General features: G+C 48.8%; 1 protein-coding gene across 2 annotated transcripts in view; it reads right to left on the reverse strand.

Annotated features, from left to right (window-relative positions):
* CNGB3 (cyclic nucleotide gated channel subunit beta 3) overlaps nt 1-22,052 on the reverse strand; it is a 1,205,394-nt gene that overhangs the window by 1,160,973 nt on the left and 22,369 nt on the right. For both annotated transcript variants that reach the window (XM_069621307.1, XM_069621308.1), the window contains exon 2: nt 20,940-21,012. In XM_069621307.1, coding sequence (XP_069477408.1) covers nt 20,940-21,012 — 73 coding nt within the window. The remainder of the gene's footprint in view (nt 1-20,939; nt 21,013-22,052) is intronic.

A 22,052-nucleotide genomic window follows, 5' to 3' on the forward strand; every position in this document is an offset into this window, starting at 1 on the left:
CTGGTCAAGGCGGCATTAGCCAGCCAGGGTCTGCGCCACAGTCCAAGAGGAGGAAGTTTGCACCTGCAGCACAGGCTGGGACCCCACACACAGCCACAACCTCCTGCACGTCGAGGAAGAAGCCTTTCTGCAAGCAGGAACTGGACTTCCTCGTGGACTACGTGCGGGGCCACAGCCGTGACATGATAGTGGGTGCCAATAGTCAGACTACTGCTGCCCACCGTGACACCCACTGGAAGCATGTTGCAGAACATGTCAGTTCATTCGGCCATGAGGTGCGCACAGCGCAAAAGTGCAAAAAGCGTTGGAATGACCTCAAATGCAGTGCTAAGGCTAAGCGTGCCTCAAATTACAACTTGACTCTGGTGACTGGTGGTGGGCCTGCACCAGAGGAGGAAGAGCTCACTCCGCATGAGTCACTCATTGCGAAGTTCAGACCACCTGAATCGGTTGAAGGAGTGGGAGAGATGCTGGACTTTGATGCCCAGTCCAGTGAGTTTTGATGCGTGTTTGTTGAGGACGTGTGCGTTTTACTTGTGGGATGTGTTGTGCATGATTGCCACTACATGTGACGTGTACATGGTTCTGATGTGTAAGTAATGCAATGCTTCCGTGATGCATGTCTGCTCTGCTGGATGGTGGACATGTGGAGCAGACGGGGACTGTCAGCGTCACCACTATTGCACCCTACTCACATGCTGGTTACCAGTACACCCCTCCGGTCCATGTTCCAGCTCACTGGCCCTTCTGCATGTGGCATGGGGTGACCTTCCTCTCAGCCCAGGCACAATGTCATAGCATGACTGACGTGCATGTGTCCTCTGCCTGCATGCGGGTACTCCATCTAGGCATGCTCCCTTGCCCCTCCTCCACCACTCTGACCCCAGTTCCACCTTTGCACTGGTCTGCTTCAATCTTGCCATTGTGTACTTTCCTGTTCATGCGTCCTGTATACATGCTAACATCCAGCGTACAATCTGCCAGACATATGCTGTGTGGTACAGCCTTAGTACTTGATGCAGGGTATCTCACTTGTACTGTGCATAGGTCAGATGCCCCGCAGGGACATGAGTGCCCATTCATGCTCCATGTGCATTGCACGCATGCCCCTATGTGTCCTTGACTGGATGATCACTGTAATACAAGTCCTGGGTGACATACATTGCATGGCATCTCATCAGCCTTCCCATGTCAACTGTGGCTCAGTACTGCATTGCACACATGTTTAGGGTATGACAATCTGTGTGGGTCACAGGCCTCAGCCTGTTTAATGGCCAATGACTCTGTCCGACTGTTGTAGTGTCTTCTTCGCACGTGGGCGGCCTCCAGAGTTTTCATCATGTGTCCTGCTTACTGTCTCATCATCATTTGCACTGTTGTCACTTGAATCACATTAAGCTGTTGATGCCAGTCAACACTGCTTGTCAATACACAGGTCTATGGTCAGCCTTTTGATACCATGCTAGGCATCCCTGCTTTTGTACTTGGGTGGAGGGGTGCTTTGCTTGTTGATATGCTACCCATTGAATGCACAGTGCACGTGATGCCTGAATTTGACCTTGCACTGCCTTCACATTTCCTGACACACACCATGGAGTCCTTGTACATGTAGGTAGTGAGTGGCATACACATTTGCTGCACTGCATAGACCCACTTCTATGCAAACTGCCACCTTTCAACAGGTCTGATCACAGAAGCAATTCAAAGTTGTCCCAGCATGCATGCCAGGTTCTATTTTGTGTGTCACATGTCTGCCTGATGTGTTTGTTGTCGGTGTGTGTTGTGTGCTTCTGACATGTGTAGTGACCTTTTTCTCTCTATTTTTCAGGTGATGACGCAATGGAGGCGGAGGATGGTGTCATGCCAGACACAGGGTTGTTACCACTACATCAACCCGGCACAAGTGGGGGTCGTGGGGTGGTAGGCCACGAAAACCCCCAAGTGCTACAGTCCATCTTGTCTCTGGCTGCCTATGAGTCCAGCCCTGATGACGATTCTGACGTCCATGCCGAGTTGGATGAGCATCACGTCCATGTGTCAGGGGAGAGTGATTCTGATGTGGACACTCCTCTGTCCGTGACACCTGCACTGAGGGGTCAGACAGTCTTGGTTCCTCTACCCGTGGTGGATCGGGACGCAGGGTCACCCTCCACACCAGTCACTGATGTGCCTGGGCCATCACGTCGACGGGGGCATGTAGTCGTGCAGCCGCGGGCGGTGCCAACACAGCGAGGACACCCGGTCCTTGGGTCCCGCAGGGGTCAAGCCCAGCAACACGGACACTGCGCGCAACCGCATTATACTGAGTGGGAGCAAGACATGACTGCCAATTCAGAACGGCAGGGGGCAGCAATGGAGAACTTCGCTGAGAGCATGGAGCGTGTGGCCCGATCTGTGCTCCCCCCTGCTAGGCAGGTGCTTCTCCAGCAGCAGGCGGCACGGTCCATGGCCCGCTCGCTCAGGCTGGGCATGGCGGCCTCAGACAGGGCACGCCAGGCTGAAATGTCGTCTCTGCGTCAAGCAATTGCTGCTCACGCAGAGGCGCAAATGGATGCCCTGAAGGAGGAGTATGCTTCCCTCAAATCCACTCTGGGTGTCCTTATGATGTCCCAGAGGCAGCGGGAAAATGAGAGGTTTGCACAGCTTGAGCGTACCATCTCAGCTGAGCTACAGGTTTGCCGGGAGGTGCAGCGGTTGTCCAGCCAGGCCTTGCAGGAGGAACTCTGTGTTACACATGCTACCTTGCAAGAGGAAGCACGTGTATCACGTGAGGTTCTGCATGCAGACCTACGTCACATCGCCACACAGAACCAGGCTCACCTGTCCGGCAGACTTGCTGCCGTCGAAGGGCAAGCTGTGGCTAGGCGTGGCCAGGCTAATGTGCCACGTCCTCCTTTCCAGGATGAGCCAGACTCGGACGACCATCTATCTCCCATATAGGTCGGGCTGTGCAGGCGTTGAGCCCATGGAGGTTTTTTTTTTGGCTCAGCATCATCGCATGTGGGTGTTGAGCAGCACCCTGTACCTCCCCTCTCCTGGGTGCCTGCCCTCCACCCCCTGGGTTGTATATGGCCATTTTTGATTTTTCTTTTAGTTTAGTTAGTTAAGTTTCTGTTTGATAATTAGTTTAATTAGCTAATGTAGGTTTTTCATAGTTAGTGTAATTAGTTAATATAGTTTAAAATTGCTTGTCTATTGTGCTTTCATGTGACGACGCAGTGCTTTGTGGCTTTTGAAAGCATCCACTGTCTATTCCAGCTGCACCCTTCAGGCTTGTCTTGTGTATGTGTTTGCTGCTTGGGGTCCTTGACTCATGTATGCCACTCCTGCCTCCCTTATCCATGGGCTCGCAAGGATGGTTCGGTGTAACAGCCTATTACTCAAGGGCTTTGGACTGTCATATCTGTGGCATGTCTGGTGCTGTGTAACTTGTGTTAACACCCCTAGTGGGGATGATTGCGGTGTTATTGACCACTGTTCTGCTTTTGGTAGATGGGGTGTTTCATGATTAATGTGTACATTCATTGCTATGCATTGTGTAGTATGTTTCTTATCTTTACTGTACACTTGCTTGTTGCAATTCATGCCGTAGATATTGTGTTCCACACTTTGGATGTGAAAGACGGACTGATGGTGTGATTTCTGATGTGCGTCTCTGACATGGTCCAGTAATGAGATGCCTGAAGAGACACACACAGATGACTCTAAAGCATTAATTATGTGTTTCATGCCCTTTCTGAAGGGGGATGAGCCTCCAGACCACCTTTGCCAGCAGACATGGGCCATTGGACTTCTGGATTCTGGACACGTTTGTTGGTGCCCACATGCACATGTGTGCGCAAGCAGAGGCACAGTGATTGCAGACATACATCCTAGAACTGCTGACGTGTTCCAAGGAACTCCAGGCAAGCTGAGCAGCACAGGGGGGGCAGAACACAGCAAAGCTTCCACCAGGCCAGTTGCACATGCAGGCTTAGTAGCAGCACTGAGGGTGAGCTTGGATGAATATTGGTGTTGAAGCACACAATACAGCTCAGATGTGTTGGCGGACTGATGGCTAGTTGATTGTAAGGTTGTCTGGGGCACCTGCAGGGGCAGCGGCACATACCCTCCGGTCCACCATGGGCCATTGAGGCACTTGCATCACCCATGCTGCCTTCCGAGAGATGGAAAGGAGCAGCTCACAGGGACATACAGCAAGGAACAGACTTGGGTGCAGTGCATTTCATTTCCATGTACATTTTGAAACATGCACTGCCTATTTTTTTACGGTCATGGTGGGACACGACTTTTTCAGAAGTCATACCTTGCTATATGCGTCCGTCTGCTTACCCAGGGAACATTGCATGTGTGTGAATCGTGACACATTGGTGTTCCATTTGCCACGCACCCACCGGCGCCTGACTTACTGCATTAACTGTGTATGAACCATCACAGGGGGAATGTTACGTATGGGTACGAAGCATCCACACCAGATTGTCTGTTTGTAGAGTAGTCTGTTGCTATGGGGCATATTTGGTGGTGTGTTTGTGTGTTATGGGCACGCACAGATCATTAACTGTGGCTCTCTTTGCAGTATTGAAGTGCTCCTGTATCTGGACCTGAGAGTGCTCAGGCAGGGTGCCAGCACTCAAAACCAGAGCTGAGTGTCTTGTTTTTCTTTCAAACTGCTCTACATAGGCTTGCTGGGGGGTGCACTGTTGTATGGATGAATGTGTAATTCAATTTGGTATTTTTTTTTTCCATAATCACCCCGAGTCCTATTCAATTCTAAACCCTGTACCCTCTACCCAGTGTTCCTGCTTCGCGTACCTATCCAACCAACGTTCCCTAACCCTCTTTCCCCGCTGGGGTTGCGGATGCCTGTGTAAGCCCCAAGCATGCAGGCGCCGAAACCCTAGAGGGGGTGGTTGGTTCGTGCCACTCCTGCGCCTGGACTCAGGAAGGCCCTGACAATGATGTACAAGTTTGTTATGATTGTGTATGTGTTAATGCAAGTACTCCATTTTAGTGCATTCCCTACTTTCATGTGTCATTCATACTCCTCTCTCCTGCCCCTCATTCCAGTTATCCAGTATGCCAACGGCTGTCCCAACTGCATATCCCTGACCCTCCTTCCCCAGCAGGGTCTCAGAGGCCTGTGTGAGTTTGACCTTGCAGGCACCCAGGCCACGGTGGGGTTGGTTGTTTCGTGCCACTCCTGCGCCTGTACACAGGAGCTGTGACAGTACACATCCATTCGTGGTGCATCATTGTATGTTATGTACCACACATGGCTCACATCCTGTTGTGACATTGTTTTACTGAGCTACCTTGGTTGTTACATCATTGTGGTAGTACTTGGACTTTGTGAGGTACTGCTACTTCATGTCATCTACTGGAGGCTGTTCAGGTTCGTTTTTCTGCCTTGGATTTTTTGTCTTTGCAAATTAAGGTGGACTCTGAGGGTGCAGGCAACTTTTAACACACAAGGTGGGAGATGGTGACGAAGGGGAATGGTGATCCTGTGGCCAGGTGAAATTGAGGGTTGAAGGCTCCATGACCCAGGTGCAGTTGTTCAGTGGGTCATGGTCATTTGTGAGGGAGGGGGGTGTTGTGTTGTTGATAGTTGCCTTGCCCTGCAGTGTGATGGGAACCCTGACATTGTAATTGTGGTAGCCTATGTACATGATGTGTTCTGCTGATCAATGCATGTTCATGTGTTGTATTTAACTTTCAGGTGTGAGGGGATAGCTGTGGTTTGACATGCTGGGGTGTACACATGGTGAATGTTCACATGTGATGTGTAGAGGACACTGATGGTCACTTGATTGCACATGCATATGTTGAGTGCATGTCCTAGCTGACCCGCACACTCGCACTATGATGCACTACATGTATAACCACCCTTCGATATCCACATGCACACTCTGTTTGCCTTCTGCTGCCCACTGTGTACCTGTAGCACATGTTCTGTGACCAATTATGGATCCTGTACATGCCTATTTTGCTTTTTGATGTGGTTTGTCGCTTAGATGTGATGCTCAGGGTGTGCATCACACACAATGGCTGTTCACTGTGCTGTGCACTGAGCAGTGTGTTGCAGGAGTTGTACACAGCACACAGAAGCTGCAGTGTTGATTTTGCAATGCACAATGTGCATGTAGACAGGCATTCTTTGTTATGTTGCGGCTACTACTTTTGTGATGCATTTGGGAATGACTTATTTTGGGTGGGAGGTTGTTGGTCAGTCATTTCATCTGATTCCATGCCAGGCATCATTGTCTGATGCCAATTTACATTTTTCACATGGCAATGTGTACCTTATTGGTACTGTGTTGGTGTATGGCTATTGCTTGCCATGTCATGTTGCGGTTTGGGAGGGTTTGAGTGACATAACAGTGATGGTCATGGCCTGTTTTGCAGGTGTGTGTGATTCACACCTTGCATGTCAGGGTCAGCCGCTTCTCGAGGCAACAAGCTGGGGGTAGATCTCTCTCTTCGGCAGGGGCCTCCCTCTGGAACAGCCTTCCTGCCTCCCTGAAACTTAAGGAGAACCATCTCCACTTCAGGAAGCACCTCAACACCTTCCTCTTTGCTTCTGCTTTTTCTCTCCCTCTCCCTTGCTAATTTCTTCACTGAAACTGCACTGAATCTGCAACTGGATCACTCTCACCGACCTCGGTCCCTGGCCCAGCCACTCTCCACTTGCACTGTCTCCCTGGCAACCCCTGCACTGCGGGACTGTCTCTGTATCCCTACAGCCCCCCCTTCACAGCACTTGTCTGCACTTACCTTTGCACTTGCCACCAGCTGGCCTATTTATTTTTTATTCTACTTACCCTGTACTGCACTCCCCCCCTTCCCCTTGCACTTTTCCCTTACACCTACCCCTGCACTTGCGCAATCTAAATGACACCTGGCCTTGTAGGATCATTGTCTGTCTTCCCTTGTTCCCCCCTCCCTGCCTTGTTGCGCCTTGCAACACTTGTGTATAGGCGTGTTACAAATGCCATATCATATCATATCATATATCATATGTGTGCCTTTTGGTCACACAGGATAGCTTGTGTTTAAGTAGCTAGGGATGCACACAATGTGGCACTTACATGGCAACAATCTCAGGGTTGTAAGGCTGTGACAGTTGACTGTCTCTTTGTCATCATCGATTGTCACCTGGTATGTGCCAGGCCTGTGTGCACTCCGCAGGGGTGGGAGTTTAGGTGAAAAATGTGGCCACAAGCTGGGCCCGGGCTTCCTCGCCACATGCCCTATCCCCTCCCATAGGCAGTGCCTGTGCCTGTGGTTGGAGATGTGGGGGCACCACCATGTCCACCGGTGCGCCCTGCCGTGTTGCAACATTGTGCAGGACACATGCTGCCACAATGATCCTGCACACTACTGGGGGTGCATAGAGTAGCTGCCCGCCAGTGCGGTCAAGAGAGCGGAAGCGTGACTTGAGCACTCCGAATGTGCACTCCACTATGGCCCTGGTTGCAATATGGGCCGCGTTGTATCTTACCTGGGGTGGTGTGGTGGGGTTCCGGATTGGCGTCATCATGTGGTTGCTCAGAGGGTAGGCACTGTCCCCTGAGGAGGTGATAATAGTTGAGATTATTAGGGTTTGGGTATTTGTCTGTGTGTGACTTGCATGCATGTGCACAGGCATTTGTACTCACCTAGGAGCCATGTTTCACCATGCTGCCCAGCTTCCAAGGCCTGGCTCAGGGCGGACATTCTGTATATGAAACTGTCATGGGTGGAGCCAGGGTAGTTTGCATAGACAGAGGTGATGATTCCCTTTGCATCACATACCACCTGTACGTTGATGGAACGCCAGTGCTTGCGGTTTCGGTAGATGTGCTCAGTGGCCCTAGGTGGACGTAGGGCCACATGGGTGCAATCTATGGCACCGAGTACTTTGGGGAAGTGTGCCAACCTGTAAAAATCCAGGACCATGGCTTGCCTTTCTGCGGGTGTTCTGGGCATGTATATGTGCCTGCGGACTGAGGGGCGTGCTGTCATGATTGCCAAAACCTGGTGTAGGCAGCGTGACTGCGTGGCCTGTGAGACCCCCCCACTATGGCAGTGATCCGCTGAAATGACCCAGTGGCCAAAAAATGCAGGACATTGAGCACCTTCTCCAAGGGGCTCAATGCTTGGGAGCAAAGGGTGGGTGATGTAAGGCCAACTTCCCACTCCCTGACCAGGTCTAGGATGATGTGGGGTGGAAACCTATACCTGCCATAGACCTGGTCGTCAGGCATCCCAAAAAGGCTTGTCCGTGGTGAGAAAATGCGTGCCCTGGCTAGTCTCCTCCTCCTGCGGTGTCCCACGATCAGTGCTGCGACAAATGGGGCATTCATCGTAGCTGTATATGCGTGTTTGTTGTTTGCGCGCACTTTTGTACTGTGCACAGGGACGCTTCCACCTGCCTTTGTGTGGCGGACTCGTTGACGCCTGTGCACGTCTTTTGCCGTGCGCGGGTTTCCCGTATTTGAATCCATGAATACGGGTTGTTCGCGTGCGTGTGGGCATTCCGTGTAGTTCCCTGCAGTACTTCCCCAGTTACGCCTTCTTTTTCACACGTTGTTCCCCATTCCGCGTATTACGCCCACTGTTCCGCCCACTTTTGTTGTGTGCGCTGCGCTATGTGCGCTTTTGCTGTGCGCGTAGCGCACGCCGTTTGATGACGTGTGTGCCCGTGTGCGACATGTATGGATTTGGCGCACGACCAGCGGGAAACTAGCGCAGCTCCTTCCTTGTATCGCACGCGTGTGCGTGCGCTTGATTTCTCACGCTTGCGCCTCCTTGCGCCTGCTTGTGCTGGATTTTCGGCGCACGTTTGTTCCATGAATCGACCACTATATATGATCTATTTTACTTACCTTGTGCCTTTTGCCCCTTTCTAAGTAAATGAACTGCCATTTCATTCATTCATTCATTCCTATTTCAGGGGAGCTCAAACCTTCTCAAAACCTTAGAATTTTGTATTGAAGTGTACTGATTTATAATAGTAAGTTGTCTTCTGCTATTGAAATGTTTTCTAAATGATTGTGTGATAAATCACTAATTGTTTTTTACCAAGAAACCTTGAATATAAGTGTGTACTTGAACCACTGTGATTGAAAGTCCTCTGTGGAACTACTTGTACTGCTCACATTCACTCTTGAAATAAGCCTGGCTGCTCAGCTCGCTACCAGAAACTGTGTGATACAGACTTATACCCAAGGTTGGTTTGTCTAACACCTGTAGTACTAATTGTGTGTGTTGGTCCCAGAGGGTACTGCCTGCAATTCTACCTAACAAGCCATCTTGGAGGACACTGTCAAAACTCATGACAGAGCTGGCCTAATGACCAAGTCTCGTGAGACCAAGTACATTCAATTCAAGCTCTTCAAGGAGACGGCCGATGTCCGAGGAGTGTTTGGCAGTAGAGCGAGAGTTACCAGTAGTGATATGGAACAGATTGCCACCTTTGAAAGAGTTCCGTGGAGGGATACACACATGAGATAAGCCCTGCGGAAGTGTTAGAGGTGCCAGAGAAAGGGCAGAGGAGGAGGGAGGAGAAGGCAGGGTAGTCAGAGAGGAAGAAGAGAGTGCCAGAGAGGTGGCAGAGGGAGGAGATGGCCGAGCAGCCAATGAAGCAGCAAAGGGTGCCAGAGAAGTGGGGAGGAAAGAGATGGCAGAACGGCCAAAGAAGCAGCAGAGGGTGCCAGATAGGTGGCGGAGGAAGGAGGCAGAAGAGGAGCCACAGAAGGGTAGATAGGAGTAGCAGGAGAGGAAAGGAAGTTGATAAAATGAGGGAATCGTCTATCAAAAAGGAGGAGCTTGGCATAAAGGCACTGGACCAAGATGGTTCAATTTAAATAGACATTAATGATGGTCTTAGAGGAGTGAAAGGGGGCCAGGAGGGCCGCCCATTGGGTGCCATAATTTATGGGAGAGGAGGAAAAAGGAGAGAGAACAGAGACCATATGGGGGGTCCATAGGCCTGGAGATGGAACGATAAAGAGGATGCTGGTGAGGGTTTGTCTGGAGGAAGACTGATGCAGCTATCAGCAATAGGGAGGCCTGGGTTGAGACCAGGATGTCCCTTTTGAGCTTCTTCCTACCAGACTTAGTGAGAGGGATAGGATATTCGATAGAATATCAGTTAGAGAAGATAGGGGAGACAGAGAGCAGCATAGAGAGTAAGGGGGGCAGTCCAAGCAGGAGGGGGGTCACATGCTAGGGGAAAACAAGGGGGTCACACAATAGTGGCAGCAGGTACATACAACACAGAATACTGGTGGCTTGTGCGGTCATTGGTGTCCTAGCATGGGTGGAGAAAAACAGTGCAGGCAACAAAAGTACACTACAATGGAACTCAAGGCATGAGAATGCAAGTACAGTACAGAAAACAGAGCGGAAGTCAAGGGGCCCTAGAGGGGAAGAAGAGAAATGCATGTGATGCAGCACAGATACAATACATTAGTAACCCAGTACAAAACACGGATAGTACAAGGAAACCTGGAAGTAGGAGGAAATGCAGGCAATTCAATGGATTGACAATACAGCAGTCAGTACAGTGCAGTGGAATGACAAGAACAATGGTCACATACCGTAAGGGAAGGTTACGTGGGGAGAATGCAGAGAGGGATGAGTGGGGAGCAACGCAGTGAGGCGTGCTTGGGAAGCAATGCAGAATGGGATGCGTGGGGAGAAATGCAGAACACAATTCTTGGGGAGCAATGCAGAAAGGGATGCAGGGGGGCAAGCCAGAGGGGGATGTGTGGGGAGTAACGCAGAGAGGGATACGTGGGGAGCAATGCATAGAGGGATGCATAGGAACAGTGCAGAGAGGGATGCATGGGGAGCAGCACAGAGAGGGATGCATGGGCAGCAATGGAGAGAGGGATATGTGGGGTGCAACACAGAGAGGGATGTGCAGGGAGCAACACAGAGAGGAAGGCGCTAGGGCAGGGGATCGGGGCAGGTGACAAGGGGGCCCAGGCACAAAGGCCTATGTTGTGAAGGGGGATGAGTGTGGGAGGTCACGCGGGTGGCAGAAGCGTGGAGCAGTTGCCAGGGTAACAACGCATGTGCAAGAGGTAGAATGGGTCAGTCATGCAAGGTCAAAGGGGTTGCGTGGATCCCTCCTACCACCTTCCTACCTTGTGGCCACATAATGGAGGGTGAAGTCGTCCACACTCATAGTCTGTGCCGCAAACCCATTAGCACCAAACACCTGCATCGCTGAACAACGCAGCCTTGTCCTGTGAGGGCTTTGCCGCAGAGGGTCTGAACCTAGGTTCTTAAAGGACCAGGAGTGTGGACATAGCATTGTGTGCTACGTGTCATCGGGCAGCATCTCCTGCGCACCTGCGTCGCTCAATACCGCAGCCTTGTCCTGAGAGGGCTTTTGAGTGTGCCATGTGGCCTCCACTCACCCTCTGCAGTCTCACTTTTCTAGTTCTGGTGTTCTGAGTCCAGCTCACGTTTGGTCCTAGTTTGATCCTAGCTCATCAGATCATTGGATGCCGGAATCAGGTGCATCCATGATCTTGACCTGAGCCCTCACTCTTTGTCCAACCACAAGTTGGGTCTCTGTGTTTCCAGTCCTATACAAGAGCTTCTGTTGAGCTGGATCAGGCTAAATTCGGCCAAATGTGGCACATTTACGTAAATTCCCAGGCAAATTTGCTACGAGAGAAAGAAGGCAGCTGAAGGGCACCGTGTCCTGTGTAAAACCGTGTACGGCCATGGCCACTCATTCCATTTCTGTCTTCTGCCTACCAGGTCTAGCTTCCAAATCAGAACCATCTCACTCCTTTGTTAACCATCCCATATTATGTAGCTTGAAAAACTTTGTTACCAAATATGTGATGAAATTGCGTACGTTCTTACGCTAGAAAATATACTGTTTTTTCAAACTTTAGGCAAAGAAAAAACTCAGAATGTTTCTGATGTTTCTCATTCTCTGATTCAGAAAAATGTGTTGCACTTCCAAACTGATGCAGGTGCACCACATGCCCTCCTCCAGGGCAATGTCTTCCTCCAGCAATGAAATATTGAATCTCCCTGTAACTACACTATATGCCATGCACCAAACAATGACAGGACAACTTAGAAGGTGCCTAGAAGAGGGCTTCAATGGATATGCACACATTGAATCTATTTTGATCATACAAATGTTATTTCTGTTTTGTTTGTGGATGTGGGATCAGAGCAAGTATTATTGGCTATGAAGAGCAAGCACTGTCACCAGGGTTAAGGATTATGAAATGAGCAAAATATACATCTTATTCTTAATAGTAACACAGGCAGAGCAATACTAAACAAGTAACCATTAGATGTCTTGTATAGTCTTGCTAGAACTAAATCACAATCGTGCGTATTCTGCTTATATTTTCAATGAGGGCATCATGAAAGACGGCATCATGGCTTGTGTCAGGGACATGTTCAAAGTAATGCATTATTGACAGGTATGAAGTGCGAGGTGTAGACAGGGTAGGGCCTGAGCAGTGTGGGAAACCAGAAGGTGTCTTACCTTCTAGTCCCCAGGGATCTCTCTCTCAGGTGGCCAGGAAATGGCCATCGCCTTTGGATCCAGACCGTGGGGGTGGACCAGTGCGGTAGTATAACCTGGGCAAGGGGTCTTTGGGGAGTGCGAGTCGGACACTGGATGGTGAGATGTGGTATCCCTCCCTCTACAACACCTTTAACCCTTCCTACCAGGTAGGATATGTGGGAACCTTACCCCCCCTCCTTTCTCTTCTCCCGCACTTTCACAGGGACAGCCAGCTCTGGGAGAAAACAGACTCATACCCGAATAGTGTACCTGACATGTCCCACTGCCATGGTCAGGTGAAGTCAGGCAATTACTGACAATCACTCACACCTGACTTCAATTAAACTTCCCACACGGATAAAAGGTGGAGCATGAGAGCACACTCTAAGCGAGGGAAAGCACACAAAGGAACAGCTGTTTTGAGTCAATCCCTGAACGAGGGGGGAAAGACAGCAAACCCAGAAGAGTTCATAAGAAGGGAAATACACTTGACCTTTTCGACAAGACGCAGTTACTTTCAAGAAACCTTCAACGCAGAAAGCATTAGGCCAGGAAACCAGACTGAAGAATCCTGCATTGTGGGTTGAAGATCCCTCGTAACTGACAAAGGCGGGGAGGAGCAACAGCAGCCACTGTGGTATCGTCCTTGGCTCCCAGTACAAAGAAGTTCCAGAGATATCAACACAGCCAGTGAGACTGTGTTATGCTCACCTGGTTTCCACGGGGACGCCCTTATGCCCTGGTTGCCGGATTCACCCTGGACGTTCCCAATTCTGGACGATGCCTTCTATGGTGGTCAGGCCTGAAAACACAGCAGGACTGGATTTAGGAACAGATTTCGTTTACTCCCACCAGCCCCCCTGGACTCGACCTGATGGCCCACTCCTCACCTTGTTATGATGGCTGGCGTGCTCTCCGTCCTGCCTTCTGTGCAGGGGCGCATAGTTTTCTGCGGGTTGAAGCGACCGAGTTAACTTCACTGGTGCTATCCCATTCAAGTGTCTTTAAGGAGGTAAGTCTGGTTATAGCAGTCTTTAAATGTCCTTGCTTTCCTTTGTTGCTATTAATGTCTTTTCTTGTTTGTTTCCCCTTAGGTGCACGGAGGTTCGGTGGGTATGCTACTTGGATCAGGCTCCTGCCAGGATGATGGACGCAGGAGCGTATGACGGATGGTAGGATAAGCGTGAAGTGCGGTGCGGTAATGTCTTTTCTTGCTAACCTGTATTTTTTATTCCTTTTCAGGTCGCAATGGTCTTTCTCGGCGTGTGAAGATTTCTGGAGCGGAACCAGTCAAGAAATGCCCAGCCAGGTGAGGATTTTGTGATTACTGCCGTGAATGCCGTGAGTAACCTGTTTAACGTGGTCCTTCTTTCTCTCTCCCTCCAGTTGCTTTGTTCTGGTGCATGCATGGTGTCCTGATGATGCTGCCAACTGGATGGAAGACCGTGAGCAGCAGGAATCGACAGATGGAAAGTTGCAGGTAAACTGAGACTGCTAATGATGTTCTTTTGTCTCCTCTGCAGGTCCGCTATTCAAGGATCGCCGGGTGCTGGTCTCTGAACACGATGAGCGTCACGCTGCTGGCTGCAGAATAACGCGAAGCATGTTCTGTAGCTTGGGTGTGGTTTATATAGCCCTCTGCAAAGTAGTCCAGGTTAAGTAGTCCAGGCTACCACACCATAAAACATAGCACCACAGAGTCTGGCTCTTAGGAACTAGACTGTGTGGGTGCCTCCATGTTGGCTGCCGGCCTTTACAGAAAAAGTAGTCCCTTCAAGGTAACCTCCCAATCTAAACATGAGCCTGGCACCAAAGGCGCCAGGACTGACTCCAGGAGAGTCTATGATGATAATGCAAGGCCCTTGGGGCCCCAAATAAACCCTGAGTCCTAACCCACGGGTCGTGACAGCCTGATGCAAACCGGTCTGTGTTGAAGTCAAGGTTGCAAGCGGCAACATTGTATAACAAGCACTGGAACAAACATTGTTGAAAGCGTGTGATGAAGGACGCAAGTAAAGCTAAATTGCTGATGAATGTTTGAACCTAAGAAGGCAAGATACGATACCATTGACAGAGTGGTCTGGCATCGTAAATATGCTCATTCGAACAGTCTCTGTAAGGTATCCCACCAAGAGAAATGAAAGTATGAGGTTGATGAAAACAATCGTGTGAAGTGACAGTTTAAGCAAAACCCATTGCACATTTTAAAGTCTTCAATTTTGGTAAAAAGAGGATCGGATCACGAGCGAGGGAGGTGCCTGGTCCGAGTCTGAACAAGGGAGACCAAATGTTAAGATTGAGATATCAAGAGGATCTGAGCCCAAATGAGGGAGATCCGTGGTCGAGCCCGAACGAAGGAGACCAAGTGTGAACATTGTGATAAAAGAAGGTCTCAGACTGAAGAAGGAGACCCATGAAGAACATTGAAAGCGAGAATGGTTGAAAGTGCTAAAGTATTGAATGCTAAAACCTAAATAGGACCAATGGTATTTCCATGTGAAAATCATGATAGGAATGGAACTTTGAGACCTTGTTTGTTACGACAGACCCCCTGCAGTAAGCAACAGTTATTGGAGATGCTTTGGTAGAAGGCCCTGATTTCTGTGCTTTGAACTGCATCCTCGTGGCCGGGAAGGTAGAGTGTGTGCGAAGTGTGTGCAAAGCTCGAGCGTGCCGCCTCGCCCTGTGCTGAAAACTTGGGGAAGGGAAGCCAACTGCTTATACCTCCTGACTCATTATTTCCTGAACACTTCTTTTTGCATACACCATTGTCCCAAACCCTTTTGTATTTAGAAGTAAGGATTGGCGATAGGTTTATTAGTATGGGCTCTTTTATTTGACAGTGACTTGACTAGGACTGTGTTATTATTATTTGATGGTCGTAGCTTGCTCCCATCCTTAGATTTAGGTTTAGATATGCGTTCAACCAACCCATTTTAAGTTCAATAAACACCCTTGACCTGTGATCACTTGTGTCCGTCTTCACTGTTTGATACCATGCCTTCCTTACAGCGGGCAAGTCCCACCCAAAATCTGTAAGTACCAACTCAGCAGCACTGTATGGGCATTTACATATGTCAATATAGCAGCTGGACAGCAGGGGTAGCTCTCAAGCTCCTCTGCAGTTATCAGCGACCAGGAAGCTTTCCCTGCCTGATTGGTTCCCTGGAGACAGAGGAGGCCTAGAGAGCAGCTGAATAGGCTGTGTCATAGTTCTATTTAGTGTGGAGTATAAAAGGTAAGTTACAAGAAACGGTTTTGCCTGTTTGTATTCATATGTGGGAGAAGTGGATGTATGCATGAATGTATGCATGTGGGGGGTCTCTGTGTAAGTGCACGTATGCAAGGGAGTGTCTGCCTAAATGTGTGTGTATGAACAAATACAATTTGAATGGTGTGCATGGGTGCCAGTGTGTGTGTGTGTGTGTGTGTGTGTGTGTGAATGAGAAATCAGTGTGAATCCTTTTAGTGATAGTTTTAATGACAGAGAAGCTGTATGGATGTGTCAGTGGTGGGTGAATATATATGAAAGTGATTTGTGTGTGTGTGTGTGTGTGTGTGTGAGGCTGGTGCCCTGGGAGGCATCAGTGCATGAATATTTTTTGACAGGTACATGACTTGTTATTCTGACATTTTTTGACATAGACATAGCCAACTTGATGAGTGTTATTATGTGGAGGAGGGTTTTGGTTGGATGAGGGTACTACAATCGAACTGGCTGGGTAATACCATAGCATGGAATGTTGTACTGGCAGTAAGGGCAAATCCAACATTCTTAATTGTGGGAGGGGAGTGCATGTTCCCTTACTGTGACATGGCATTTATTTTACTGGTTTCATGTGGTGGGACAAAGAACTGATTTGCATATGGTCTTTCCCCATTTGAAATGGATTGGCAGGTGAAGAACGATGGTCTAGAGGTTGTCTAGAGCAATGACAGTGGTTAATATTTAAACTTTCCAGCCATAACCTCTTTTGTTTTGCTATTGTGAACCTGAGTGAGACGGGTATGCCCAGACGTGGATCCCGTGCCTGCATGGTCTAGAGACCCAAACTACTCCTCACTGATGAAGCCCAACAAGACTGCAAAATGCCTGGGGATGCTTGTGGTCTCGTGCATAAGCTGAGAATGTGAATACATTTTAAAAATCTTTGGAAGGAGGTACAACATACAGATGCATTATTAAGCTGTAACAAAACAAGTATTTGCAACATCAAGATACATCACAAATATGCTGCACGGTTGAAAGTTCTAACGTATTGAATGCTAAAACCTAAATAGGACCCATAGTATTTCCATGTTAAGTAGGTACATTTTAACTGGCACCAACCAATGAAATGATGGCTATGGAAGATCAAAAACTAGGCTAAAAGAATAACAAGTTTGTCTATACTAGCAATTGCATGACACGAAGAAATGCCAACATTGTGAACTGATGAAATAATTGAGGATAAGGCAACACACCTGTACTCTAGATAAGGCAAGGTCATATGAGCCTTCTCTGCCTACGATACAAGACTAAGGGAACTCTTCCCATCAGCATCAGACTCACCCGCATGCTCCTAAAATTCAGAAAAGAACTCAAGACCCACCTCCAAGGATTATCTCCTCCTCAACACCTAGGCCATCACGTTGCCCCTCACTCCACATGACTTGCCCACCCTGCTGTATATTTATTTATTTATTAGGTATTTATAATATACTTATACAGCAAATGGTTTTTGAAGGTGCTACAAGACAAAAATGGGGGCTGGGGGAACAGGGAAGAAGAATAACAAACACCGGCCCTACTAGGCCTTGTGTCATTCAGATCGTGCAAGTGCAGTAACAAGAAGTGCAGGGTAGTGGGGGGGGGTGGTGCCGATCAGAGTGGAATGTGGTAATGCTAAGATGGGAAGGGAAGGGTGGAGAGCATGCAAGTCCTGTGGGGGATTGAGTGGGGTAGAGGGCCCCTGGACTACGTGAGTACCAGGGGAAGGCAGGGAGGTCCACATGCTAAGTGTGAGGACAGGACTGGATCAGGCTCAGTAGGGGTTTCGGCCCTGCCAAACTAGTATAGGATCCCGGTAGAGCAAGTGCAGGTTTGGGGGCTCAAGGGAGGATGAAGTGCTGAGGTATACTGTGCAAGGAGGGCCTGGTGCCCTGTATGACTTTGAAGGAACCAGTCAGCCAGCCAAAATGCAGCAACTTGGGACTTTAGCAGGGGAGGGGGAAGGAAGAAGAGAAAAGGAGGGTCTTGAGAAGCTTCCAGAACATACAGAAATCTGGCTCATGTCTGTGAGGGGCAGGGATGCCATTCCAGATGGTGGCTCCTTTGAAAGAGAGCAATCTAAATCTCATACTCTGTTTTGAAAACCGTCTATTCTGTAGAGAGTTGGAGCTAGAAGACTGAAGGGCTCTAGCAGGGAGTTATTTGGAGAGAGAGAGAATTGGGGGGTCTTGAATTTGATCCTCGCAACAAACGTGAGCCAGTGGAGAGATTTTAGGGCTGGATCGATGCGGTCCCTGGGCTTGAGGCCAATGATACGTTTTGCAGTCCTATTCTGGATTAGGTTAAGGGGTCGAATGGAGTATTTAGGCAGATTAAGGAATAGGCTGTTGCAGTCTTCCAGTTTAGAGAGGACCAGAGCTCTCGAGACAAGGAGTTTCTGCAGGAAAAAAGGGAGAATGCCTGTGAGGAGGTGCAGCTGAAGTGGGCCTTCTTGGCAAGGCGGGCAATGTGAGGAGAGAAGGAGAGAGAATCGTAAATGACTCCAAGGATTTTTGCCTCACAAGAGGGTGAGGGGAAGGGGCCCATGGAGGGTGGCCAGAGAATAGGACAGAAAGAATGAACAGGGGTCCCAGTGAAAAGGTCCTTAGTCTAAATGGCATTAAGGCAGAGATCGATATCAGCACACCATGCCTGAATAGCAGTCAGACAGTCAGGAATAAGAGAGGAAGAAGAGGAGGAAGTGGAGGGAAGCTTGAAGGAGAGCTGCGTGTCATCTGCATTACACTGGAAGCAAGGCGAGAAGACTGAGATCAAATGGGCTGGAGCGGCAAGGTAGACGTTGAAGAGCCACAGCAAGAAGATAGAGAACTGAGGGAAACCGCAGGTGGAGAGTGTGATGGGGGAGTAAAAAGGGCCAGGTTCAATCTGGAAAGGTCGGTCAGAGAGGAAGGAGGTCAACCAGTCCAGTGGCAGGTCTGTGAGGCCAAGGGTATCACGGAGCCGATTTATAACGGTGGCATGATTGACCATAACAAAGGCAGAGAACATTTCAAGAAGGATGAGAACGGAAGGAGAGTTGGAACTGAGATTTGAGAGCAAATCTTCAAAGGTGATCAGAAGTGCTGTTTCCATGATTCTGTCTGTTCTGAAGCCAGACTGGTGGTCATGGAGTCAACCAACAGATTCAGTGTGATGAATCTGCTGGGAGATTACCAGCTTCTCCAAAGTTTGCCCAGGGAGGTGGTAATGGGGATAGGGTGGTAGTTAGCTGGGCAGAAGGGGTCGGCAGAAGAATGTTTGAGGAGAGGGTGCACAAGGGAGTGCTTGAGAGGTAGCGGGAAGGAGCCAGTGGCAAAGGAGTGATTTCAGAAATCAGCCAAGGCTGGAGCAAGGGATGCAATGTTGTCCTTGATAGTTCTGGAGGAGCAGGGGAGCACCTGTTTGGAGGACACTTTCATAGAGAGGATTTGTCTAGAGACCTCATCTCTGGTATGGACGAGAAAGAGGAGAGTGGGAGGGAAGAGGAGAGGGGGGCCAAGGGAGGTCTGAGAGTAGGTGAGGGAGAAGGGAGGGGTGGAGAGCAGAGTGAGGACAGGATGCCCTGAGTTTTGGTTATGAAGTGAGAGGCCAGTGCAGTGCAGAGGGACTGGGATGGCAGGGGAGAGGTGGAGACTGCAGAAGAATTGGTAAGTTCCTTGCAGATTTGTAACTGTTCGGCAGTGTTGTTAGTGGCCCCAGAGATGCAGGCTTGGATAAAGGCTTTCTCCTTTGAGTGAATGGAGAGTCTGTATTGCCTTTGGAGCAGGCATATATATTCCATGTAAAAACAAAAGGGGGGGGTGAACACTTTTAGAAACAATTGGGATCTGACCCAGTGAATTGGACACTTTGGGATTTAACCCAGTAAAAAATGTCTTTCTTCAGGTAGTATATTGGCCAGGAGTTGGAGTGCGTACCTCACCCCCCTTTTGTTTTTACATGTAATCTGTGGAGATCCAGACTCCAGAGGCTGCAGCACCGGGGATATTTTGTCCTACAGTGGAGAACCATAGTTATGGACCCCCAGTCCTCCTGCTAAGGGTAAGATGTGTGCTCCTGGAGGGGACTCTTTCTTTGGTCACTTGAACTGAACACATGTTTTCACTACAGCTCCCATAATCCATAGAGACTGCATTAGCAATTTAATTGGATTCCCCTGAAAACAAAGGCAACACAGCCTCCCTGAAGAGTGTTGGGACACGAAAGCGCTAGGAGGAGGAGACCAGCAATACAAGTGCAGCAGAAGGGATTCAACCCTGTGAACATTTTTAGCAAAAATCTGGATCTAACCCAGTGAATTGAACACTTTTGGGATTTAACCCAGTAAACTTTTTTCATTCTTCAGGTAGTATATTGCCCAGGAATTGGAGTGCGCGCCTCACCCCCCTTTTGTTTTTACACATAATCTGTGGAGATCCGGACTCCAGAGGCTGCAGCACCGGGGATATTTTGCACTACATTGGAGAACCATAGTTATGGTTTTCTCCCCTCCCCGTGCTAAGGGTAAGATGTGTGCTCCTGGAGGGGAGTCTTTCCTTGGTCACCTGAACTGAACACATGTTTTCACTACAGCTCCCATAATCCTTAGAGACTGCATTAGCAATTTAGTTGGATTCACCTGAAAAGAAAGGCAACACAGCCTCCCTGAAGAGTGTTGGGACACGAAAGCGCTAGGAGGAGGAGAACAGCAGTACAAGTGCAGCAGAAGGTATTCAACCTTGTGAACATGTTTAGCAACAATTGGGATCTAACCCAGTGAATTGGACACTTTTGGGATTTAACCCAATAAACTTTTTTATTTCTTCAGGTAGTATATTTGCCAGGAATTGGAGTGCTTGCCTCACCCCCCTTTTGTTTTTACATGATATCTACTCCATTGCTACCTCTGAAAAGCGCTCTGTTATGCATCTGTACTGTTATATACCTGTGCAAAGCGCTCCATTGCTTCTTGAAGCTAGGTCCGCGCTCAATAAATACCATAATAATACTACTGCTAATAATAATAATAATAATAATAATACAAGTCAACATATAACCACTGAATGACGGGCTTTGTGAGGTTCCTGTATAATTCACATGAAGAACACTGATTACAGACACTTTCCTAAATCATAATGTTGCTTCAGAAGCACGTAGTTCATCACCGGCCATTTTTACCTGAATCGAACTGGCCTGGGTGAGCTTCTTCATCTTCTTTTTTGCAAATTGGTAATTTCCTTTCTTTTTCTCCCTTCAACAGAAAAAGAGAGTTAAAGTTATATGTAAAATTCTCACCACAGATATTTGTGTCCAGATTAGACACACCTTAGACCTTGCACTGGACACACAGGCTATTACTGGAGCAGTCTGTGGCTATGCACCTTATTACTGAAAATGAATTCCGATTCCTGAATGTACCCGAGGCATGTTCCTTATGGTGCTGTGCCGCTTTGACCCATGCTAATGCTATCAGCATGGCTCTGTGGCACTGATAGAATTAGCCAAAAGCCTAGTCCAGTGCAGTGACTGAATCCATTCCCCATTCACATGAGTATTCTAGGGAAGTGCAGTGTGCATCTGCCACCCTACAGGTGGTGTACAGGGACAGGACATGATTGCCTGTGTTCATTATTTGGTAATGCAAAGCATGTACACTTGCAGTCAGTTGCTCTCATTTGCACAGGGAGGCCCATGCAAATGACGGAACACCCTCTACCTCAAATGTAGTTGCCACATATTAATTTTTGCTTAAGGGGCATTGCAGTCTCATTTTCAGGGCAGTTTCTAGGCAATCTGGTGACTAGGGCAAACATCTATAATGCACCCCCAACACATGCACACCTCACTTCCAAACTGCAAACTATCCCTGCTGTTAAGGTACTCTAAGGTCATGCCCAAGACCAGTGTACCCTTTCTGCCTCTGATACAAACATGACAGCAGGTGGAGCATCCACAATCAAAGGATCAAAAACTGGGGGTACAGAGTTGGCCAAACCACTTGTGCCCCCACTCAATCTGGGGCCATGTTCTAGCCAGACCTCCTTCTCCATCCTTCAATTAACGCAAAATATAGTTTGTCATACCCTTCTAAGATGACCCACTAGCGATGCCATGAGTGAACAAAGAGATGATTCAACCAGTGGTGTGCACCACGCAAATGAGCAACATTACACATGAAAAGTACTGTAGTTCATTGCCCTGCGGATGAGAGAGGCATTTTGTGTAGTGCATGATTGTGTATTTCGGGCAGGAAAATTACTTGAGTATCCGTTTCTCCAGGTCTTGCTCTCT

The sequence above is a fragment of the Ambystoma mexicanum genome, chromosome 5q (assembly GCF_040938575.1).
Source record: "Ambystoma mexicanum isolate Mex_15411 chromosome 5q, UKY_AmexF1_1, whole genome shotgun sequence".
Taxonomy (NCBI): Eukaryota; Metazoa; Chordata; class Amphibia; order Caudata; family Ambystomatidae; genus Ambystoma; species Ambystoma mexicanum.